The following is a 19,090-nucleotide window of genomic DNA, read 5'->3' as shown; positions in this document are numbered from 1 at the left end:
ATACTTCAGCGCATTGGAGAAGTAGCCTACGAGCTAGCCTTTCCACCCATTGCAAAAATCCCTCCTGTTTTCCATGTCTCATGCCTCAAGAAAGTGGTAGGGAACAATTGCAGAATTCAAATTAGTCTACTAGAATTGGATGAAGAAGATTCAATCTGGCTCCAAGCTGAATAGGTTCTTGACACGCGAGAATGGTACCTGCGCGGTTTCACGATTAAGGAAGTCCTCGTCAAGTGGAAAGACACCTCTCCAGAAGATGCAACCTGGAAACCAGCCACTATTCTTCAGCAGTTTCCTCAGCTTTAGCCTTGAGGACAAGGCTGTTTTTATGGGGGAGGGCATGTTAGGGTCCAACCCTAACCCCCTTATTTATGTAATATGGTCAAGTCATAGTTATAGTTAGTTCAAGAGTCAATAAAGCCCATATTAATAGTTATAAGTGGTTGAACTGCATTTAAAGAAAGGGACTACAATTAATTGCAAATGGGCCATGGTATTAGATAGAGGGTATTAATAGAACCATGGTACTCACCCATGGTATTGCATGTATGAATCCTATATATAGGTTAGAGACTCCCCATTGAGGAGCGTCGTGTCTTATTCTGTAATTGAGCACTGCTCTATTGGAAGTTGCCCCCTCGAAGAGGCAAGTGAACATTGCTTTCACCTCTGAATAATAACATACATGCTATTATTTCTCATTTTGTTTTGTGTTCTGGGTTGTATTTCTTCGCATATTTAGTATACTGGCATCTTCTCGCGGGTCAAGAGCATAACATCATGCCTAAAGGTCGGTTTTTCTCATCGGACAAAACTAACTATGTGTCGAATATCCGACGACGAACTAATGTGAGACGTGTCGAGTATTTGCCATTTGGTGCGTTAGATATCCGTTGCTTTATAGTGTCGTAAAATTGACTTCAAAACATTGATTTTTTATGACCATTTTAGTTTTTTTTTCGGTATCGAATAATTGACATATGTATTGTCAAATATCCAATGGTTACTAAATTGTTGACTATTTGACAAAATTCAAGCAATGATTTAATGACTAATTTGTGAGATAACTAGTGCTAATAAGTCGCATATATGACTAATAGCCATCGGATTTTGGCCCATTTGTACTAATGGAAGAGTATCTCGGTATACGAGATGTTCATTAATGAGAGCTTCTCACAGATAATCTTTTGAGAATGACAATGGTAAATTCTTATAAATAATACTCTAAGGATGCTAGTGGTAAATTAAAATTACAAATTAATAATTTGAAATCCTCACGGCCATAAGTCTCCTTTGATTGCGTAGTTTTTTGTCTCTATATTGGAATCTCAAATTGTTGATTGTGTCAATGTTATGTGACAAGGGTGTGGAGGTTGGGATTGGGGTTATATTAAAAACATATAATCTAATTGGAACGAGTATCAAGTAATTAAGTTATAAATTTTATAAAACTCATTTTCCGTGGCAATAGAGCTAAGATAAATAGCTTTGAGAATCTTAACCAAATCTTTCTAACCCCAACAATAAAGTAAATCGACTATTTTACCTGAATTTGATTTTAATTACAAACTTTAGCTTTCCATTTTAGATAAGGGTTCATACGGTTAAACACATTTAAGTATATTCTAATTTTTTTCCTCCGCGAAGTTGAGCTTAGCGCAGAGTCAATACCAATCTTACAGATAAATATCAAATCCAAAACCATATAAATCAGTGGCTACATGGCCAGAGCGCATCAATGAATGCATGCAACCGAGTGTACTACATAAGAACGACTATCGTGCAAAATGTAAACCCTAACTATAATTTGAGCACCATCGACTGCGAAACCTCAACCCAAATCCCTCAAATCCTTAGCATTCCAAGAGCCGGCAAATACGATTAGTTTTCTCAAACCCTTACTTGGAACTTCAATCTAAAAAAAAGGAAATTAAAATTATCCTAACAAATCGTTCTGAACTTTGAATTGGTAAATTTATATATCAGTTTGTGATTAATTAATTACAGTACAGCTGAACTCAATTAAATTCGAACAACTAAAACAGAAATAAAACAGAAATAAAAAAAACTGAATTGGTAAATTTATATATCAGTTTGAAATCGTTCTGAACTTTGAATTGGTAAATTTATATATCAGTTTGTGATTAATTAATTACAGTACAGCTGAACTCAATTAAATTCGAACAACTAAAACAGAAATAAAAAAACTACCATATCTCCAGGAACTGGAAACATGGATAAGAATAATATTAAAACTGTACAAAACATCTCAAGGAAAAGAAAGGGAGATTGAAGTAACATGTGGAAAAGACGCACGATCATGAAGCTGCGCATGTGTTGACAGAGGAAACAAATCGAAAAGACAATTTATTGAGGCTACTGGAGCATCTTAGAGATTGATGAGACGCAAACAATTCTCAAGGTACTTATTCAGTACCCTGAAAGATCAGATCACTCCATTGAATAATATCATTTGAATTGGAAACAATAGTAAAGTCTTTACCAATGGTTAGCATTCGAATTTTTGAATATGCACGATGAAAACAAGTAATTCTCTTTCCAATACTACGAATCTTAATTTGTTGAACGAAACAATAGAGAGCAAACTTTATTGCACCAAACAAACCAGTTTAATGTCGAAACCTATACAATCCCTGGAAAGATATTATTTGAAGTTTGAACAACTTCAAAACTTTATATAACAATTTTAACCGGCAGAGTAGAGAGAGAATTCATGGTTGACAGGGAAAAAGCTATGACTGATTTGCTATCAATCTATAGCCCACCGCCGCCGCCACATCAGGCTCCACAGTTGGTTCCAAAAGCACTTACGCAGCCACATCCACAATTACCAGCCGGATTCGTTGCCAGTGAGGCTGCTGTTAACCCTAATAGAAGAGTCATTTCCGCTTTAGTAGGTTTGGTTTCATCGTCGGCATTAGCCTTAGCACCAGAACGTCCACCCAAACGCCTGTTTCCATAGCTACCCCGACGCCGATTACTTCTAGATTTGATCAACTGGTCACTGCCATTGACACGTGTACCATCGCTCGCTTCACGTCCTGTAAAACCAGAATACCCCGAAACGATGACCTTACACAGTTCTCTGTCAATTTTTTTTTATTATTATTATGTTTTATTCATTCTATTTTCATTTTCTTATACACACCTGTAGGGAAAACTTTATTGTTAGCCTCTGTATCGAGCGCGGAACTGTATTTCAATCGCTTCTGGTGCTTTGTTAGTGATACTGAAATGACTTCCGCTAGCAACGCCACCAACAGCACGCTCTCTTGCTCAGTAACCTGCATATATAGTGACCACCATGTTTAATAGTCACTCTAAGCTTCTAAATTTTTAACAAGGCTACCCTGGCTACTGAAATGCTTTACAATGGAGAAGAAAAGAACTTATCATGTTCAGGAGGGACGGATGCCACATTGAGGAAATTTACTCATTAAAACAGGGTGTTCTTGAAGTTGCAGGTACCTCTACGACTCCAGAATTCCAGTTGAAAATAGCTGTAGCTTGCCCAAATGGAGCTTTCGGAGTGTATCGAATTAAAGTCACAAATTCGTGCTCTATATCTGGGTTAGCAAATGGAAGTTCATACTGCAGCTTTCTACCGGAGAATAGCCTCAACTGTGTAATGCAAATCAGGAATGTTAATGAACAATATTAAACTTATTTATGATATGCAGAGAGGGAGCTGGATGAAAAGCCGAAAAAAACTTACAGGACTGCCGAGGTTTCCTCTGAGCTCGAATATGGGTTCTTCATTAATAATGGTATTGAGATTTCTAATCAGCAGATTGCAGGAATGATTCATTAAAGCCCATTCTGCTGTTCCTCCGATTGTAGCCATCTCCTCGGCAGTGGCCGCAGTTTCTCCTGCTGTGGGTGATAAGTCAGCATCTGTCAGCATCCAAATTAAAATGAAATTCATAAACTTGAAACCAACCATACCCAAAAACATGTTTTACAACTTTTTATGCTGTTTCGGAAGATCACTGCATCAAGAAACCTGAAAGACCAATTATTAAGAAAAACTCTTTTGTAAATACATATGTAACATATATAGTTGTGGAGTTGGAAGTTGAGAAATCTTTGCTTCGAAACATACGATTATCTTGTTTAAATTTCATGTGATTAGATATTATTTAGTAACTTAATCTGGTGTACTGAATATTTTAAAATAAATTAATAAAAAAAATAAACCATAAGTAAATTATAAAAAAAAAATTCGATAATGATAATGATGGTGGTGGCAACTTTGGTCAATGAATTATTTAGTTTAATTTAAGATTTTATTCCTATGCTCAAAAAGCTTGGAGAGAAGCCTCCCGAGCTCACTACAACTTAAAAAAGGTCACTATTGCAACAAAGATTTTGAAATTGAGATCTAATGTGGTTGTACCGAGGGCACTCTAAGAGGAAGTGATTTTCATCATGGATGTTCGTATTATCAAAGACATGGTAGAACCTTTCCATCCATGGTGCTTTAGGAACTCCCCAACTACCCATTTCACTATGGAGCTCATGAGACTTTGTTCTAATTTTGGCTATATTAATTTTCTTCTTTGAGCTATATTAATTTTCTTCGAGCTAGTTAAAACAGAGAGATACTTTTGATATTCCTGGTGTCTTTATACCAACCTTGTTTGAGCCTTAGGTGGTTTGGTGTCTTTATACCAACCTGGTTTGAGCCTGCTTAGGAAGTCTATGGTCTCCTATGTTATTGAGTTTGTGCTTGTACAACAAAAGCCTAGTCATAGCTAGGCTTTCAATAAGGGAAAGACTCACTTCTATAAGGAGAATAGGATAGGGTGTGTTGCTTTTAATTTTGAGGTTATACGTTATAAAAAGCTTTTGGATTTGCTCATTCTCTAGAGATATTACAACCCCAAACCTCACATCCATATAAAATAACCAAGTGACTAAAATTTCAAAAAAAAAAATTAACAATATCAAATTCATTTAATAAATATGTATATATTATAATAATTTTTTGTATTAAATTTTTTAATTAAAAATTCCACAAAGTACTAATCAAATATACTTAGTCTAATACTTAAATGTGAGCAAATACAATAAATTAAAAAAAATTAATTTAATTAAATAAAATTAAAATTACATTGAATAAAGATGCTTGAAAAGTAAAATTCTAACTCCTATATGGGAAACAAATTTATATTTATTTTAAAAATAAATAAAACGAATTTAAAATTTTAATTAATTGTTGTTGGTTTGATAAGTATTTTATATTTCAATATGTAAAGTAGGAGAGATGTTGTTATTTAATGCTACATTTTAAAATAATATTTATATGAACAAATTAAAAATATTAATAACAAAATTATCATATATATATATATATATATATTTTGTTGGTTTGAAACTTAAAATTCTGGGTTTTTGGTTCTCACAATCAAGAGGATCACTGATCAAACTGCCCCCATAAACTAATTAATTGTATATATTATATAAAAAATGAAAATTTTAAAAATTCTTATAGTTAAAACAATTTTTAATATATTGTTCAAAATGAGCATAGATCTATTTTATTTCTATATGTATCAAGAGTCAACCAGAATCAAATCAAATATCTTGAGATGCAAACATTTTCTCAAGTTTTGCACCAAAAAAGGGTTCCATCTTGAGACATTTGATCCCTCTCAAAACTTGATAAATTTAAAACTAAAATAGATTTATAATATTTATTAAGTAATTATGTATGAGTACAAACAAATATACTTATTATTATAAATTAGTATTATAGTAATTTATAATATATGTAATTAAATTCAAAGATATGAATAAAAACTTAAACGGGAAAAAATTCATTTATGATATACATAATTTTTTTAAAATTAACAATAATATTATAATGTTCTTGGTGGTAGCTTAATTGGTGATCACCTTGATGATAGAGAGCTATGTTAAATGAGATTCCATGTTCAAATCTCTTATAAGTCAACTAATAAAAATTAAGATTATTATATTATTTTAAATATTCTATTTTAATGTATAAAATGTTTTTTCAGAAGAAATCACCATTGAAGATTTTGATTGATGCTTTTCCAACAAACAAGCGTAGTTCATCTTCAAAGCATTTCCAATCAACAAGTGTGGTTCATCTTCATGTCATGATGAAGAAGCAGATCTAGGAAGAGGATTAAATAGAGAGAGCGGTCAACCTAACAGCTAGAAAAACAGCTATATTTGAATAGGGGAGGCAAAGGGAAATTTTTATATTATTTAAATAAATTTAATTACTTAATTAATTTTTTATTTAATCAATATATATTAAAATCAACTTATTAAGCCAACACTTATATTTGACTATGATTTTGATAATATTAATAAATTTATAAAAAGGTTATAGTTGAAACTATTTATATTTATCTTATTAATATATTGTCTTATTATCTTAACGGTTATATTAATAATATTTAATTAATTAATAAAATGACAATTATTATTACTATTTTGTTACTGTTTCTCATATTATTATTATTATTTATTCATTTAAATTAAAAAATGTTATATCCATGGAATATTTGCTCTTATAGTAAAACACTTTAACTATAAGAACTTAACCAATTGAACTAACTCGTAAAATTTATTTAAATATAATAATTATTATTTCTATAAAATAATAATTCATTTTATTATTATAAAATTTATTTAAATATAATAATTATTATTTCTATAAAATAATAATTCATTTTATTATTATTATTTTAAGTTAGAAAAATAAAAACTTATATATTTTTTATAAAATAATTAAATAATTATTAATTATTAATGTATTCACTATTTTATTAAAAAAACTAACATGCGGAGGAGAATAACATGGTTATTATAAATATTCTTTTAAGAATAGCTGAATAATAATAATAAAAATTACAGAACAATACTTATATTTACTTTATCAATAAAATGTTAACACTTACTTATAAATATAAATAAATGAAAAAATAATATTTCTATTTAAGCTAGCAATTAAAATATTGAAATTAAAACCTATTAATACTTCAATGATGTATGCTAAAAATAAAGCATAAATATATAGATAGTTTATAAACCATGCAAAATGCTTCGTAAATAGTTATGTGAGATTTTAAAATTTTAAAGTTCTTTTTCCAAGTTGACTTTCCATAGCTATTACTCATATATCTTAAAGCGTCTTTCAAGATGTAAACAATAATATACTATGACGAGGATGATAAAGATGTGGATAATCATTGTAATTAAAATGGTTTATTAGATTTATAATTTTTTTAGTTTTTAATTGTCTTGCTTCTCGTTTTTTTTGGCAAAATTGGTGCTATAGCTTTCTTTTCATCTCTTCTAGTTCTTGGGACATTGGTGTCTTAGCTTCGCGATCTATTGTGTTCATCCTTTTGAAGATAGTCGGAGAAGAAGTTTGTTTTGAGAGATTTGCTTTGCTGTTAAATGAAGATTTATTTTGTGCGGTATTCGAAGCCTCATCATTGTTGATGCTTGAGGGGTTGTCGAGTTCACTTTTTTGCTGTTGGACGGGGCTTTCCCCCTGCTTGTCTTGAGAGTTGTTTCTTTCATGCCCAATTTCTTGTGATTCAGAGTTTTTTGGAGAGTATTCTTCCTTGATGACAGTGTAATGTTCTTTTTGTGCTCCTTCCCACCATGTAGATCTGTGGTGATTCTTCCTCGCAAAATTTTTCTATGAGGCTTCTGGGCAATTTTGGCTAGATGGCGTGTCTCAAAGTAGGATCGGCATCTGAAGAGGACACTTTCATAATTGAGTTTTTGGTTCCACACATAGTCTTTACTTGTTAAGTTTATTTCAGCTGGAAATTCGGTGCTGAAGTCCATTTCCACACAGATGTGTGCATAGGTGCTTCAGGCATATTCCTCTGTTTTTGGGCACCTACAGTGAAATTTCTCAATTGCATTTCGAATGGCTTTTAGTGAGGAGAGATTCCAGAGATGCAAAGGTAGGTTTGGCAATCTCACCCAAACTGGTGCTAAGGTTATGACTGTTGTTGAAAGATCGAATGATGGGTTCCATGGCTTTATGAATAGGCTTGAGTTTTCCCAAAACCAAGGGCCGGAATCTACAATACCTTGTTTGCTTTCAGGGTTTTCAAAATCTACTATAAAGAAACCCCTAGCAGAGGGGTAGATATTAATTTCACCAGAAATGACACGCTTCCATACCTCCGACATCCAACTGTGGAGAGCTCCGCGGCAAAAAACCATTGAACCGGTAGATTAGGGCACTTTCAGAAAACTTCAAAGCCTCATCGAGGGAGGCCTGGTCCACCTAGACAGAGGGAGCTGGGGCTTCACTAATGATATGGGCAGGAGCTTGCCCCTCAGAGGCAGACGGAACTGAGCCAATAGCTATCTTCGCTAAACTGGGAGCCATCTCGATCAAGGCCAATCAATGATTCCCAAGATTATGTATGCCCCTGCAGAAGAATGAAAAAGACCTGCGAAAGAATGTGAACGGCTGAGGAGATAACTCCCATAAAAGTACTCATGGCTCCTCAAAAGAATTCGATGCTGCAGCCAAGAGATATGCTAGGAATTAATTCAACGCTGAAGTCTTTTACATTTCTTCCAGATCAAAACATATAATCCATCTAAAGAATTTCGCTCCAGCTTCAAAGAATGCCCAAAGAAATTCGTATAAATGACGAGGATCCTTCAAAACTTGGGGTGAGAAAAACCAACATCCAGAAACAAAGACGATCCTCAGGGAATAGATCAATCCACCCCAGAGAAACCTCGATCCTACTAGGAAATAGACAATGGCTCTCGAAATTTGCTTTTAATCAGCTAGAGCCCTAACTATCCAAGAGAGAAACAAAGGTTTGAGAGCAGATCAAGCACATGGCCTTAAAATATTTCGATTTGGATTATTTCAAGCTTCAAATTACACGTCTTTGCAGAATCAAACTTGAAATAGCTAGAAGCCCTTTGGAAAATTTTGATTTAACAATAAAAGTAACCCCCAAATCACTGCAGCTAGGGTAACGAAAGTTTTTTGACACTGCGGTTGCTCCAAAGAACCTTCCTTCAAATATTGACGCGCCACAGAGGATTGCAAACGTTTTTTGAGATTGGGGTTGCTCCAAAGAATCTTCCTTCAAATATTGGCATGCCACATAAGATTGCAAATCACGTGAAACCCTAATATTAACAGAAGATTGCAAATCACGTGAAACTTTGAGAAAAATCTATCTAGACATATAAATCTATATTGGGAAACAAATTTGGGTTGATTGACCTCGAAAGGAATCTAGCCCGGCAGCCCACTAGCTAGGAATCTAGCATGGCAGCCCACTAGCTAGGCCTAACCCCAAGGGCTTCGAGGAGAATGGACCCTGCTAGGCCTAACACCAAGGCTTTCGGGAGAATGGACCTTGTGACCTCCTAACACCAAGGGCTTTCGGGAGAATGGACCTTGTGACCTCCCGATAGCGAAGCACTAATTTTTACCCACTGAACTAACCCTTGGGCTATCAAAATTGTAAAATATTTCAAAATGTTTTTAAAATATTTCATATTATTTTTAAGATATTTTAGAATTTTCAATCGAATTTACATTCCCGTTATACTCCACCTCCACCACCCGTACTGGGAATGAATACTGTGTAAAGAAAATCAGCGGTATTGGAATGACACCATGCATTTATTTTTTATTTTTTTTAAGGTGCTTCTTACCGTAAGATCTCGACGGCTTGGAGTTCGGATTTCTTTGATAAACAGTGACAATTCGCCTCTTGTCAGGTAAGCCTTGCAAACTTACTTCCCCGGATCTAACGATAGAGTCAGTATATGGCTTTGCCGTTTTTCTGCAAGCGAGAGAAAGACAAAACAAATCACTGGCATAAGCTTTGATCTTGAAAGCAAGCAGGCACAGAGATTTCGACGCTTTACCTTGTTTTAACCGTGAAGATTTCTTTATCATCATGGTCAAAATATCTTTTCACCGTTTTTACTCGTTTAATCCCTAGGCTACGTTCCAGAAGTTGGAATTTCCTTTCAGAGCTATGTGACCTAACAGACCAGAGCAGATAAGAAGATGTGGAAGGAGTTATAGAAACTGCAATGTGCAAGCTCATGGGTTCGGAACCAACTGGCCACTGCTCATTTCTTGATAATGGAAACCAATTCTCTATTGACAAGGTTGTTGAATCCAGCAACGTCTGCATTGGAATAGATGCTTGGCCCACAACTTTGCTAGCCTTTTTTGCAGTGGGAGAAGATCGAGATCTGAGCTCGAAGATGAAATTTCCAGTGGCTGTACACTGGAAATAAGCGATTGGTTTGGATCGAAATTCAAAGTTTATTTGTACCTTTTTGGCCTCCATTCCAGGACAGTTATCCCTGTAAAATCTGACAAACATCAGATCCCTGTGGTCATTAGGTATGTTTTTGATGCCGACCACCTCCAAAAGCACCTGCAAAACGATCAACCACAGGTATAGTTCTGAGTTTCAAACTCTCTTTCTAAGAGTAAGTTATGCATTTCACAGAAATTACACGCAGGAATGAAATTTTGAAAAGGCCGAAACGGAAATAGGTTTAGATTGTTGCAAAACCGACCTCCACAGTTTTTACTGGTGTCTGATCCGTGTGGTACCGATCTTTATTAAAGTGAAACAGAGGTTCATGTAAACAATCAGAGTCCTCATCACGAGTGTCCTCACGATCACAGTTCTCTGACAAAAAAGGAGCAAGGGGCACGAGTGAAGGTGCGTCTCCTCTGTGCATAGCCCCAGCTCTCCAGTAGCGCCTGCCGAAAGTGCTTTCCCATTGTATTTTGGTTTCTGTAAATCCAACGTCCAGTTTCTTACCCTTGCTTCTGTCAGAATCCATGTCATTGTGATCCAGCATTTTGCCCAGCAAATTCAACATGTCTCTCGTGTAGGCAATCGGCTGCAGCTGGTGAGAATGCCACATCAGATCAATGTCATAGGTTGGAACACAGAAGCAGTTGACAGAATTGTCTCTGTTTTTCTTGATAAGGTGCAGAAACCCTTTGTATCTTTCTTCAGCTCCTTTAAGGAACCGATCATCGAACATGTGTGGCCGGGACACCTGCAGAGACCACATCATCTAGTTCAAAATATGAAGCTGATACAGAAAATATAGCAAAACCTATACCAAAAAAATACTGAAAAATAGGAGGAAACAGAATAAAATTTAAATACCTGGTGAAAAAAAGAACTTTGCCTCCGGACTGCTTCAATAAGATCATACTGGATCTTAAGCATACTTCTAAAAATAATTCCAGGAGACTTTGCTGAAACAAAATGACTCAAATCAAGCTCATATGGTTCTTCTGGATACAAATATTTCCATATCATTTCTGTCTCTTTTCTGTCAGCTTCTCTGGTAGATGACTCCACAAAAGAAGCATCCAGTATTCTGCCATATATCTGATTGCAATCCTTTCCATATTGGACCTGCAAACCACATTTTATAAAAAGCAATAAGAACCGGAAATCAGACTCCAATGGTTAAACATTACAAGAGCAATGACTTGATCTGATCATACTGGATTGAGCCTGTGGCAGTGCCAGATCCATTCACAATCGAGTGGAACAACAAGATGAAATTTTGCATCGCCCCATAGGGTGTGTTCAGCAAGCAATGGGAGCCAGCACTGCTCGTATCTGTTCAATATAATTTAAAAAAAATATTAAATATTATAACCAAAAATCTTGTATATTATTAGAAATAAAATTGTTTAATATTATATTAAAAAAATGTATATTGTTTATTTAAAGACAAAATTATAACAGTATAAGCAACAAAGAAACTTAGTTCCATGTATTATCCAGATCTTTTTATATATGAAAGTTAGTTTAGGAATAGGTTTTTCAATTATGGATTTTTTTAACAATCTTAACCATGTGTAAGAGTTTACGACCAATTAAGTTTAATATTTTCAATTTATTTATTTAATAAGCGTATGTGTATGTGATGTGTTTCCTTGTATATCAATTTTAATATATAAATTTAATTCCAATGGCATGTTGATATAATGTGATCGGTCCCTTACATTTCCCTTGTATCTCAATTTTCATATATAAATTAAATTCAAGTTTGTAAACTATTGGGATGATGCACTGAGTATTGCATCTTACAAATAACTTCCCTTCTTATGAGCATTGTGTTTTAAATTTAATTCTCTTTCTTATTTAGCCGGGTCTTTGTAGTCAGAGAAATTTTATTGCTATCAAAGTTAGGTAAGTAGTGTGTGAGTGTTAAATGATAAATTTAGATATATGATTAGTGTAGAGGTATGATGTTTTTTTTGTCCATAAGTGGGTGAATTTTGAAAATCACTTTTCTATGCTGGATATTTTGGTATCTGCGAGACTAGAACTAGTGACCTTTGCTTATGAAGCGCCTTAACAAGCGCACTCCTTCATAGACTCCTTCATCGATTGTTCTAAATCTCTTTGACAAATCCAAAATGAAAAATTGAATAGTAAGTGGGAGTGTATAAAATTTCTTTGGTTATTAAAAGTAATAAATATGGATATTTAACCCTTACCATTTTCGAGCTAAGATATCTCTTAAATCCAAAATGAAAAGGTGAATGGTGGAGGGATGATATGATATATTTTCAACAAATAATTTTGACTGTCTTGTAAAATTTTAAGTTGTATTTGATAGAAAAATCACCCCGTAAACAATTTGCTCATCAAATTCCATCTCTAAATGGAAATATATATTTGTGAATCCTTAACTCTATGTTGAAAGATAACGATTAATTATTAAAATAAAAAATAAAAAATATTTTTAATATTATAATGTTAATATTTAATAATAATATTAATATTTATTAATAAATATAATGTTCCAAAATAGATAAATAACCAATTATATTATTTTGTAATTTATCATCGAATTTTAAATTTATTATACATATATGAACAAATCTATAATATAGACTAATACCAGTACATTTAAATATGTGTTGGGAAAAGAAATAAAAATGGGTGCTTTATAGTCACTGTTCTTCTCTATTTTAGAACAATCATTTAAACTGATTAAAAATTTATTTGTTTTTTTTAATAATAATATTCAAAATGATTTTTCCTCGTCGTTAAAAATAACGAAAAAAATATATATATTTTTTTCAAATTTGTAGATAAAATAAATAAATAAAATTGTAAATATTAAAGATTAAAAGCATAAAATCTAATTAAAATAAATTTATTTGATAATGCTAAATTTATTTATGCATTAAAAGTAACAATTTCATAAAATCTAAAAATTCTATTTTCAATCAAATTACTTACTAAATTTAGATGATGTTAATTTTGCATGATCTAAATATTGGAACATTTTGAATCTATTTATAAAAAAAAAATAACAATTTTATAATTTGAATAAACTTTTCTAATCAAATTTCAACAAAAAATAAAAATAAAAAAAAAAAAAAATTGGAAAAAAATAAAATAGTAAAACATTAAGCTTCTACTTGGTATCAAACTAAATTATTAAAACACCTTAATACTTTTAATACATTTAATATATTATATTAATTATTTTCTATTTTCTATTATTATTTTTAATTAGAATTTCTATTGCCTCAAAACATTATTTTACAAAACCAAAGATCACTATTTAAATTGAGTCTTTCCATAGTGTGCCACTAGGGAAACCAGAACTCCTAATAGCTAACAAAGATCTTGGTCTATCAAAATGAAAATACCCATTACTGCTAAATACATAACAACTAAAATCAACTATTCTAATGAAAGTAAAAGGAATAAGCCAAGAGGATGAAAGAAGCATCAAGTATGTGATGATGTGAGTGGAGCCAGATCCTGGGTGCTTGTACCTGATGGGGCTAGAGGCCTCAGGGTATGCTAAAGATGGACCTCTATGTGTGTTAAACGAGCATTTCGACTGATGAGACAAGAGTGCCAGTGGTGTTGGATTTACTGAATTTCATTTAGAAAGGAGATGATATCACTATGGTCCTCATGCTTTTCCTTTAGGACCCTACCCAAGAGTGTCTTCATTTGCCAATGAAGAGTAATGGAATTAAGATATTGGCTTCAATTTCCCCTAGTATGCCTAGAGTCAGGAACCTAATTGGCTAGTTTAGCTTAGATTTCAGAATCAAAGTATGCTTGGTGGTCATTGGTAGTCAAGGCTTCTAGTTGGAAACTTTCCTCACTGTCATCATAGTAATGGCTACTACCTCAAAGACTTAATCCACTGTTATCCTTGCTACTGCTACATAATCTATTGTTGAACCAAGTGGGCAGTGCTAGGTAGGGAGTGAGTTGAACACTTGAGGACTCATAGAGGTGGAATGTTTCCTGGTCAAGTGGGAGGAAGTCCATTGGATTAGGAAAACTGATCTTACTGGGGATAAATATGTGGATTTGGCCCTAAACGGGGATTTCCCCATATTGGATCTCTAAAGGAGTGGAAGCATATAATATGGATGTAGTGTTTTGAGCCTAGGACTAAGGCGATGGATGAGATTGAGGGCCTTTGCCTCCATAGTGTTGGTGAAAATGCATCTGCTATCGGGTCATGCTAGTACAAGATACAAAGTGCCAAAATAAGGATGACCCCTAGTAGGTAGGGAGACTGATAAAATATGATGATATGATTCATAGCGGAGTGGACAAAAAATTAGCGTCAGTTGCTAGGAAGGATAAGAGCATAATCTAGAATGTTGTAACAAAGGATAAGCTAAGAGGGAAGAGCTTCTGGCAGGGTCTAATAGCCATAGGAATCTAGTGACACCAATAATAGTGTGCACCACCAAGATGCTTTGTAGGCTATGAACTAAATTCCACCATGCAAAGGCTATCAAACTAAAAGAGCTGTAGATATTGGACATAGAAAAAGTATAGTGTAATGGTCGACCCACCAGGCTTGGAAATGCTTCAAGCAAAGGAAAAATCTTTGTGAGTCACTAATTTCCCCTGTTCTATCCTCTAATGTTATGAAACCAGCTCAAGAAAAGATAGAAAAGATAGATCAACGCCTTAGAATTCAGCCTCTTCGAGGGGGCAACCTCCTTTACATTACATAAATGAACAATTCTTGGATGATTCAAATGACAAAACCTCCTTTCTATATATAGGAGTCTAAGGAGTCACAATATAATCCAGCCGACCTAACAATAATAATATAGAGCCACAAAAATAACAATAGAGGGATTCTATGGGGCACAGTAATAACAATATGGGGGCAATAGGGGTACAACAATATTAATAAGGGGTATAACTACAATAGTAATGGGGTAATCACTAGTATTATAGGGACCCAACATGCCCCTCTCCTTCAAAAAAGTGTTGTCCTCAACGCTTGAGTAGTTCTGGATACTTCTGCATAAAATTCTCATCCTCCCATGTGGAATCTTCAGCGGATAAGTTCTTCCACTTGATAAGATACTCTGAAATTGATCGATTTCGTAGCGTCGAGTTCTTGTTTCTGTGACACTTCCGGTTCCAATATAATTTTTCCTTCCTCGTCAAGTTCTGGCAATATTTTTGAACTGGGAGCTTGTCGCCTATAACCTTCTTTAAACATGAAACATGGAAAACTGGGTGCAATCGAGAAGCTGCAGGAAGCTCCAATTTGTATGCCATAGTACCAATCTTTTGCAACACCTTGTACGGACCATAATACTTTGGTGATAATTTATTATCATTCTTAGCTTGCTTGAGGGACATTTGCTTATATGGTTGTAGCCGTAGGAATACCCAATCACCTACATCAAAACTTCTTTCGCTGCGATGTTGATCTGCCTGTTGTTTCATTCTATTCTGTGCCAACACGAGGTTATCCTTTAAGAGTTGGAGGACTTGTTTTTGATGTTCGATGTGATGTTCCACTGCCTGAACCTTAGAATTTTCTCTTAAATATGATGTGATGGATGGTGGTTGATACCCATAAAGTGCCATAAATGGGGTCATTTTTGTTGCTGTATGGAAGGAAGTGTTATACCACCATTCAGCCAGAGGCAACCATTTGACCCATTGTGTCTGTTTATCAGATACAAAGCAACGAAGATATCCTTCCAAACATTTGTTTACTATCTCAGTTTCCCATCAGATTGAGGATGATAAGATGAGCTATGAGCTAACTGAGTACCAAGACAAGAAAATAATTCTGTCCAAAAATTTCCAGTGAAAATGGGATCTCTGTCACTTACAATAATCTTTGGGTTTCCATGTAGTTTTTGAATTGTTTCCATAAATGCAGTAGAAACTGTACTGGTTTAAATGGATGTGATAATGCACAAAAGTGTGCATACTTGGTAAGTCTGTCAACTACCACCATGATGACACTCTTTCCCTCAGACTTGGGTAAACCTGTGATAAAATCCATTGAAACCTCCTCCCAATGTTGGCTTGGAATGGATAAAGGTTGTAATAGACCCGATGTCTTAATTGTTTCAACTTTATTTTGTTGGCAAACCAAACATTCCGCCACAAACTTTTGAATATCTGATTTAAGGCCATCCCAAAAAAATTCCTTCTTAACCCTGTGGTAAGTTTTTAAAAATCCTGAGTGCCCTCCTAAGGGAGAAGTGTGCAATTCCATAAGAATCTTTTGTTTTAGTTGGGAATTCTTACAGAGGTATAAGCGATCTTTGTACCATAACGAATCATTTTGCCAGCTAAATGTATCAGACATACTGGAATCTTGTTGTAACTTTCGAATAAGTGCCCACACTTCTTCGTCATTCTTCCATTCCTCCCTTGCTTCGTTTATCCAATCTGGTTGGATAATAGAAATGGCGCACAACAATGCTTCCACATCCTCATCCTTTCTTGAGAGTGCATCTGCCACCACATTTTGCTTCCCTTTTTGTAGATGATTTCAAAGTCATAACCCAACATCTTTGTGACCCACTTTTGTTGCTCTTCAGAGGATAATCTTTGTTCTAAAAAGTATTTAAGGCTATCATGATCCGTTTTTACCTTGAAGTGTCTTCCCATTAGGTAGGGTCGCCATTTCTTAAGTGCATGGAGTATTGCCAACATTTCCTTCTCATAAATAGCTTTTCTTAAAAACTTTCCCTTGATTGGACGACTTTCAAAAGCAATGGGTCTTTCATCTTGCATTAGAACAGCACCAATTCCATTTCCTGAAGCATCACATTCCACAATAAAGGTTTTTGTGAAGTCCGGTGTAGCTAAGACCGTTGCTTGGCACATTGCCTCTTTAAGATGTTCAAAGGCCTTTGTTGCTTCCGGAGTCCATGAAAATGCATCTTTCTTCAATAATGTTGTTAGAGGTGCTGCTATTCTCCCATAATTCTTAACAAACTTGCGATAATACCCTGTCAACCCGAGAAATCCTCGCAGATGCTTTATGGATGTGGGGATTTTCCATTCCTTAATGGCTTTAATTTTGCTAGGGTCTACCTTAACTCCTTCATGAGATACAATATGACCCAGATATTCCACCTCCTGGACTCCAAAGAAACATTTGGATCTTTTTGCATATAATTGTTTCTCCTCCAATAGTTGTAGCACCCTTTCAACATGTTCAACATGATCCTTCCAAGACTTGCTGTAGATTAGTATATCATCAAAAAATACTAACACAAATTTTCTAAGGAATGGTTTGAAAATTGAATTCATCAAACCTTGAAATGTTGAAGGTGCATTGGTAAGGCCAAAAGGTATGACCAAAAATTCAGAATGACCCTCATGAGTTCTAAATGTCGTTTCGGAATGTCTTAAGTCTTCATTCTGATTTGATGATATCCTGAACGAAGATCCAACTTGGTGAAGTAAATTGATCCATGCAATTCATCCAGTAATTCATCAATGACAGGAATGGGGAACTTATCTTTAATAGTGAGCTTGTTGAGCTCCCTATAATCCGGACACATGCGCCATGATCCATCCTTCTTGTGCACCAATACTACTGGAGCAGAGAAAGAACTTTGACTCGGTTGAATTATACCAGCCTCTAGCATTTCTGCAACCATACGTTCAATTTCACTCTTTTGGACATAGGGATATCTGTACGGCCTGATGTTTGGAGGAACACTTCCTGGAATCAGATGAATAGCATGATCATGATCACGCATAGGTGGGAGACCTTTGGGAGTCTCAAATACCTTGGAATGATTGTCCAGGACTTTTTGGAGATCTGGAGAAATAGATGATTCCGATGTGGAAACATCTAGCGAACATAATTGTGCAATTACACCTCTTTTCTCCTTTTTTAGAAGCTTTGTCATACCATTAGAGCTGATTATCTTTCCTGGTTTCCCTGCAATACCCCTTAATTCAACTTCCTTTCCTTCCGTAGAAAATTTGATGAAAAGTTCTTGAAAATTAAAAGCTATTGTACCCAAGGATTGTAGCCATTGGACTCCTAGTACAACATCAGCACCTCCCATTGGAATGGAAAGCATTGAGCTAGTCAATACATATTCTCCCATGGATAGCTTGATATTATGGCACTTTCCAGAGAAATTTATTGTTCCTCCATTTGCAATCATCACTTGACACTCTGGTGCTGGATATAGGAAGCAATTCAATTCTTTTGCTACCTTACAATGAATAAAATTGTGGGTGCTTCCTGAATCAATCAACACTATTACCTTTTTATTCTTGATTTGTCCTTCTATCTTGATGGTTTGAGGAGTGGTAATTCCCACCAATGCATTACAAGATATGGTCGAATTTATTTGTTCTTCATCTAGGCTTTGTTCCTGGAGTATATCCTCTTCTTTTGACCTTTCTTGCTCCTTTTCTTCTTCCTCTTCACAATCTATGTAGAATAATTTCTTCTCAGCACACTTATGACCTTTAGTGTATTTGCTATCACAACTATAACAAAGCCCTTTTGCTCTTTTTTCTTCCAATTGTTTTGGTGTCAACCTTATAGGTTGTGGAAGACTAGGGGCAACAACACTTCCGTCTTTATAGTTGTGAGTGGTATGCTTCCTAGTTGCCATAATTTTGCTTTCCATTTTTCTTGCTAACCTGAATGCCTTCTCTAATGAATCAGGTTCCCAAAGGCGAACATCATGTTGGATATTATCCTTTAAAGACCCTATGAACACATCAATCCTATACTCCTC

The 19,090-nt window shown here is 34.6% G+C and overlaps 1 protein-coding gene across 1 annotated transcript in view; it reads right to left on the bottom strand.

Annotated features, from left to right (window-relative positions):
* Nucleotides 1–2,799: 2,799 nt before the first annotated feature.
* The window catches only part of LOC149258398 (glycine-rich domain-containing protein 2-like), a 63,009-nt gene continuing 46,718 nt past the window's right edge, over nt 2,800–19,090 (bottom strand). The window contains exons 2-10 of the mRNA XM_089414493.1: nt 11,555–11,672; nt 11,208–11,462; nt 10,600–11,094; nt 9,931–10,454; nt 9,715–9,845; nt 3,737–3,891; nt 3,490–3,642; nt 3,170–3,305; nt 2,800–3,062 (exon numbers count right to left, since the gene is read on the bottom strand). Of these exons, the coding sequence (XP_089270619.1) occupies nt 2,800–3,062; nt 3,170–3,305; nt 3,490–3,642; nt 3,737–3,891; nt 9,715–9,845; nt 9,931–10,454; nt 10,600–11,094; nt 11,208–11,462; nt 11,555–11,672 (2,230 nt within the window). The remainder of the gene's footprint in view (nt 3,063–3,169; nt 3,306–3,489; nt 3,643–3,736; nt 3,892–9,714; nt 9,846–9,930; nt 10,455–10,599; nt 11,095–11,207; nt 11,463–11,554; nt 11,673–19,090) is intronic.

This window comes from Pinus tabuliformis, chromosome 6 (genome assembly GCF_031772625.1).
Source record: "Pinus tabuliformis cultivar Carrire ecotype Pingquan chromosome 6, CPIR1, whole genome shotgun sequence".
NCBI lineage: Eukaryota > Viridiplantae > Streptophyta > Pinopsida > Pinales > Pinaceae > Pinus > Pinus tabuliformis.
Note: the sequence above shows the minus strand (reverse complement) of the source record. Positions and strands in the feature narration are given on the sequence as shown.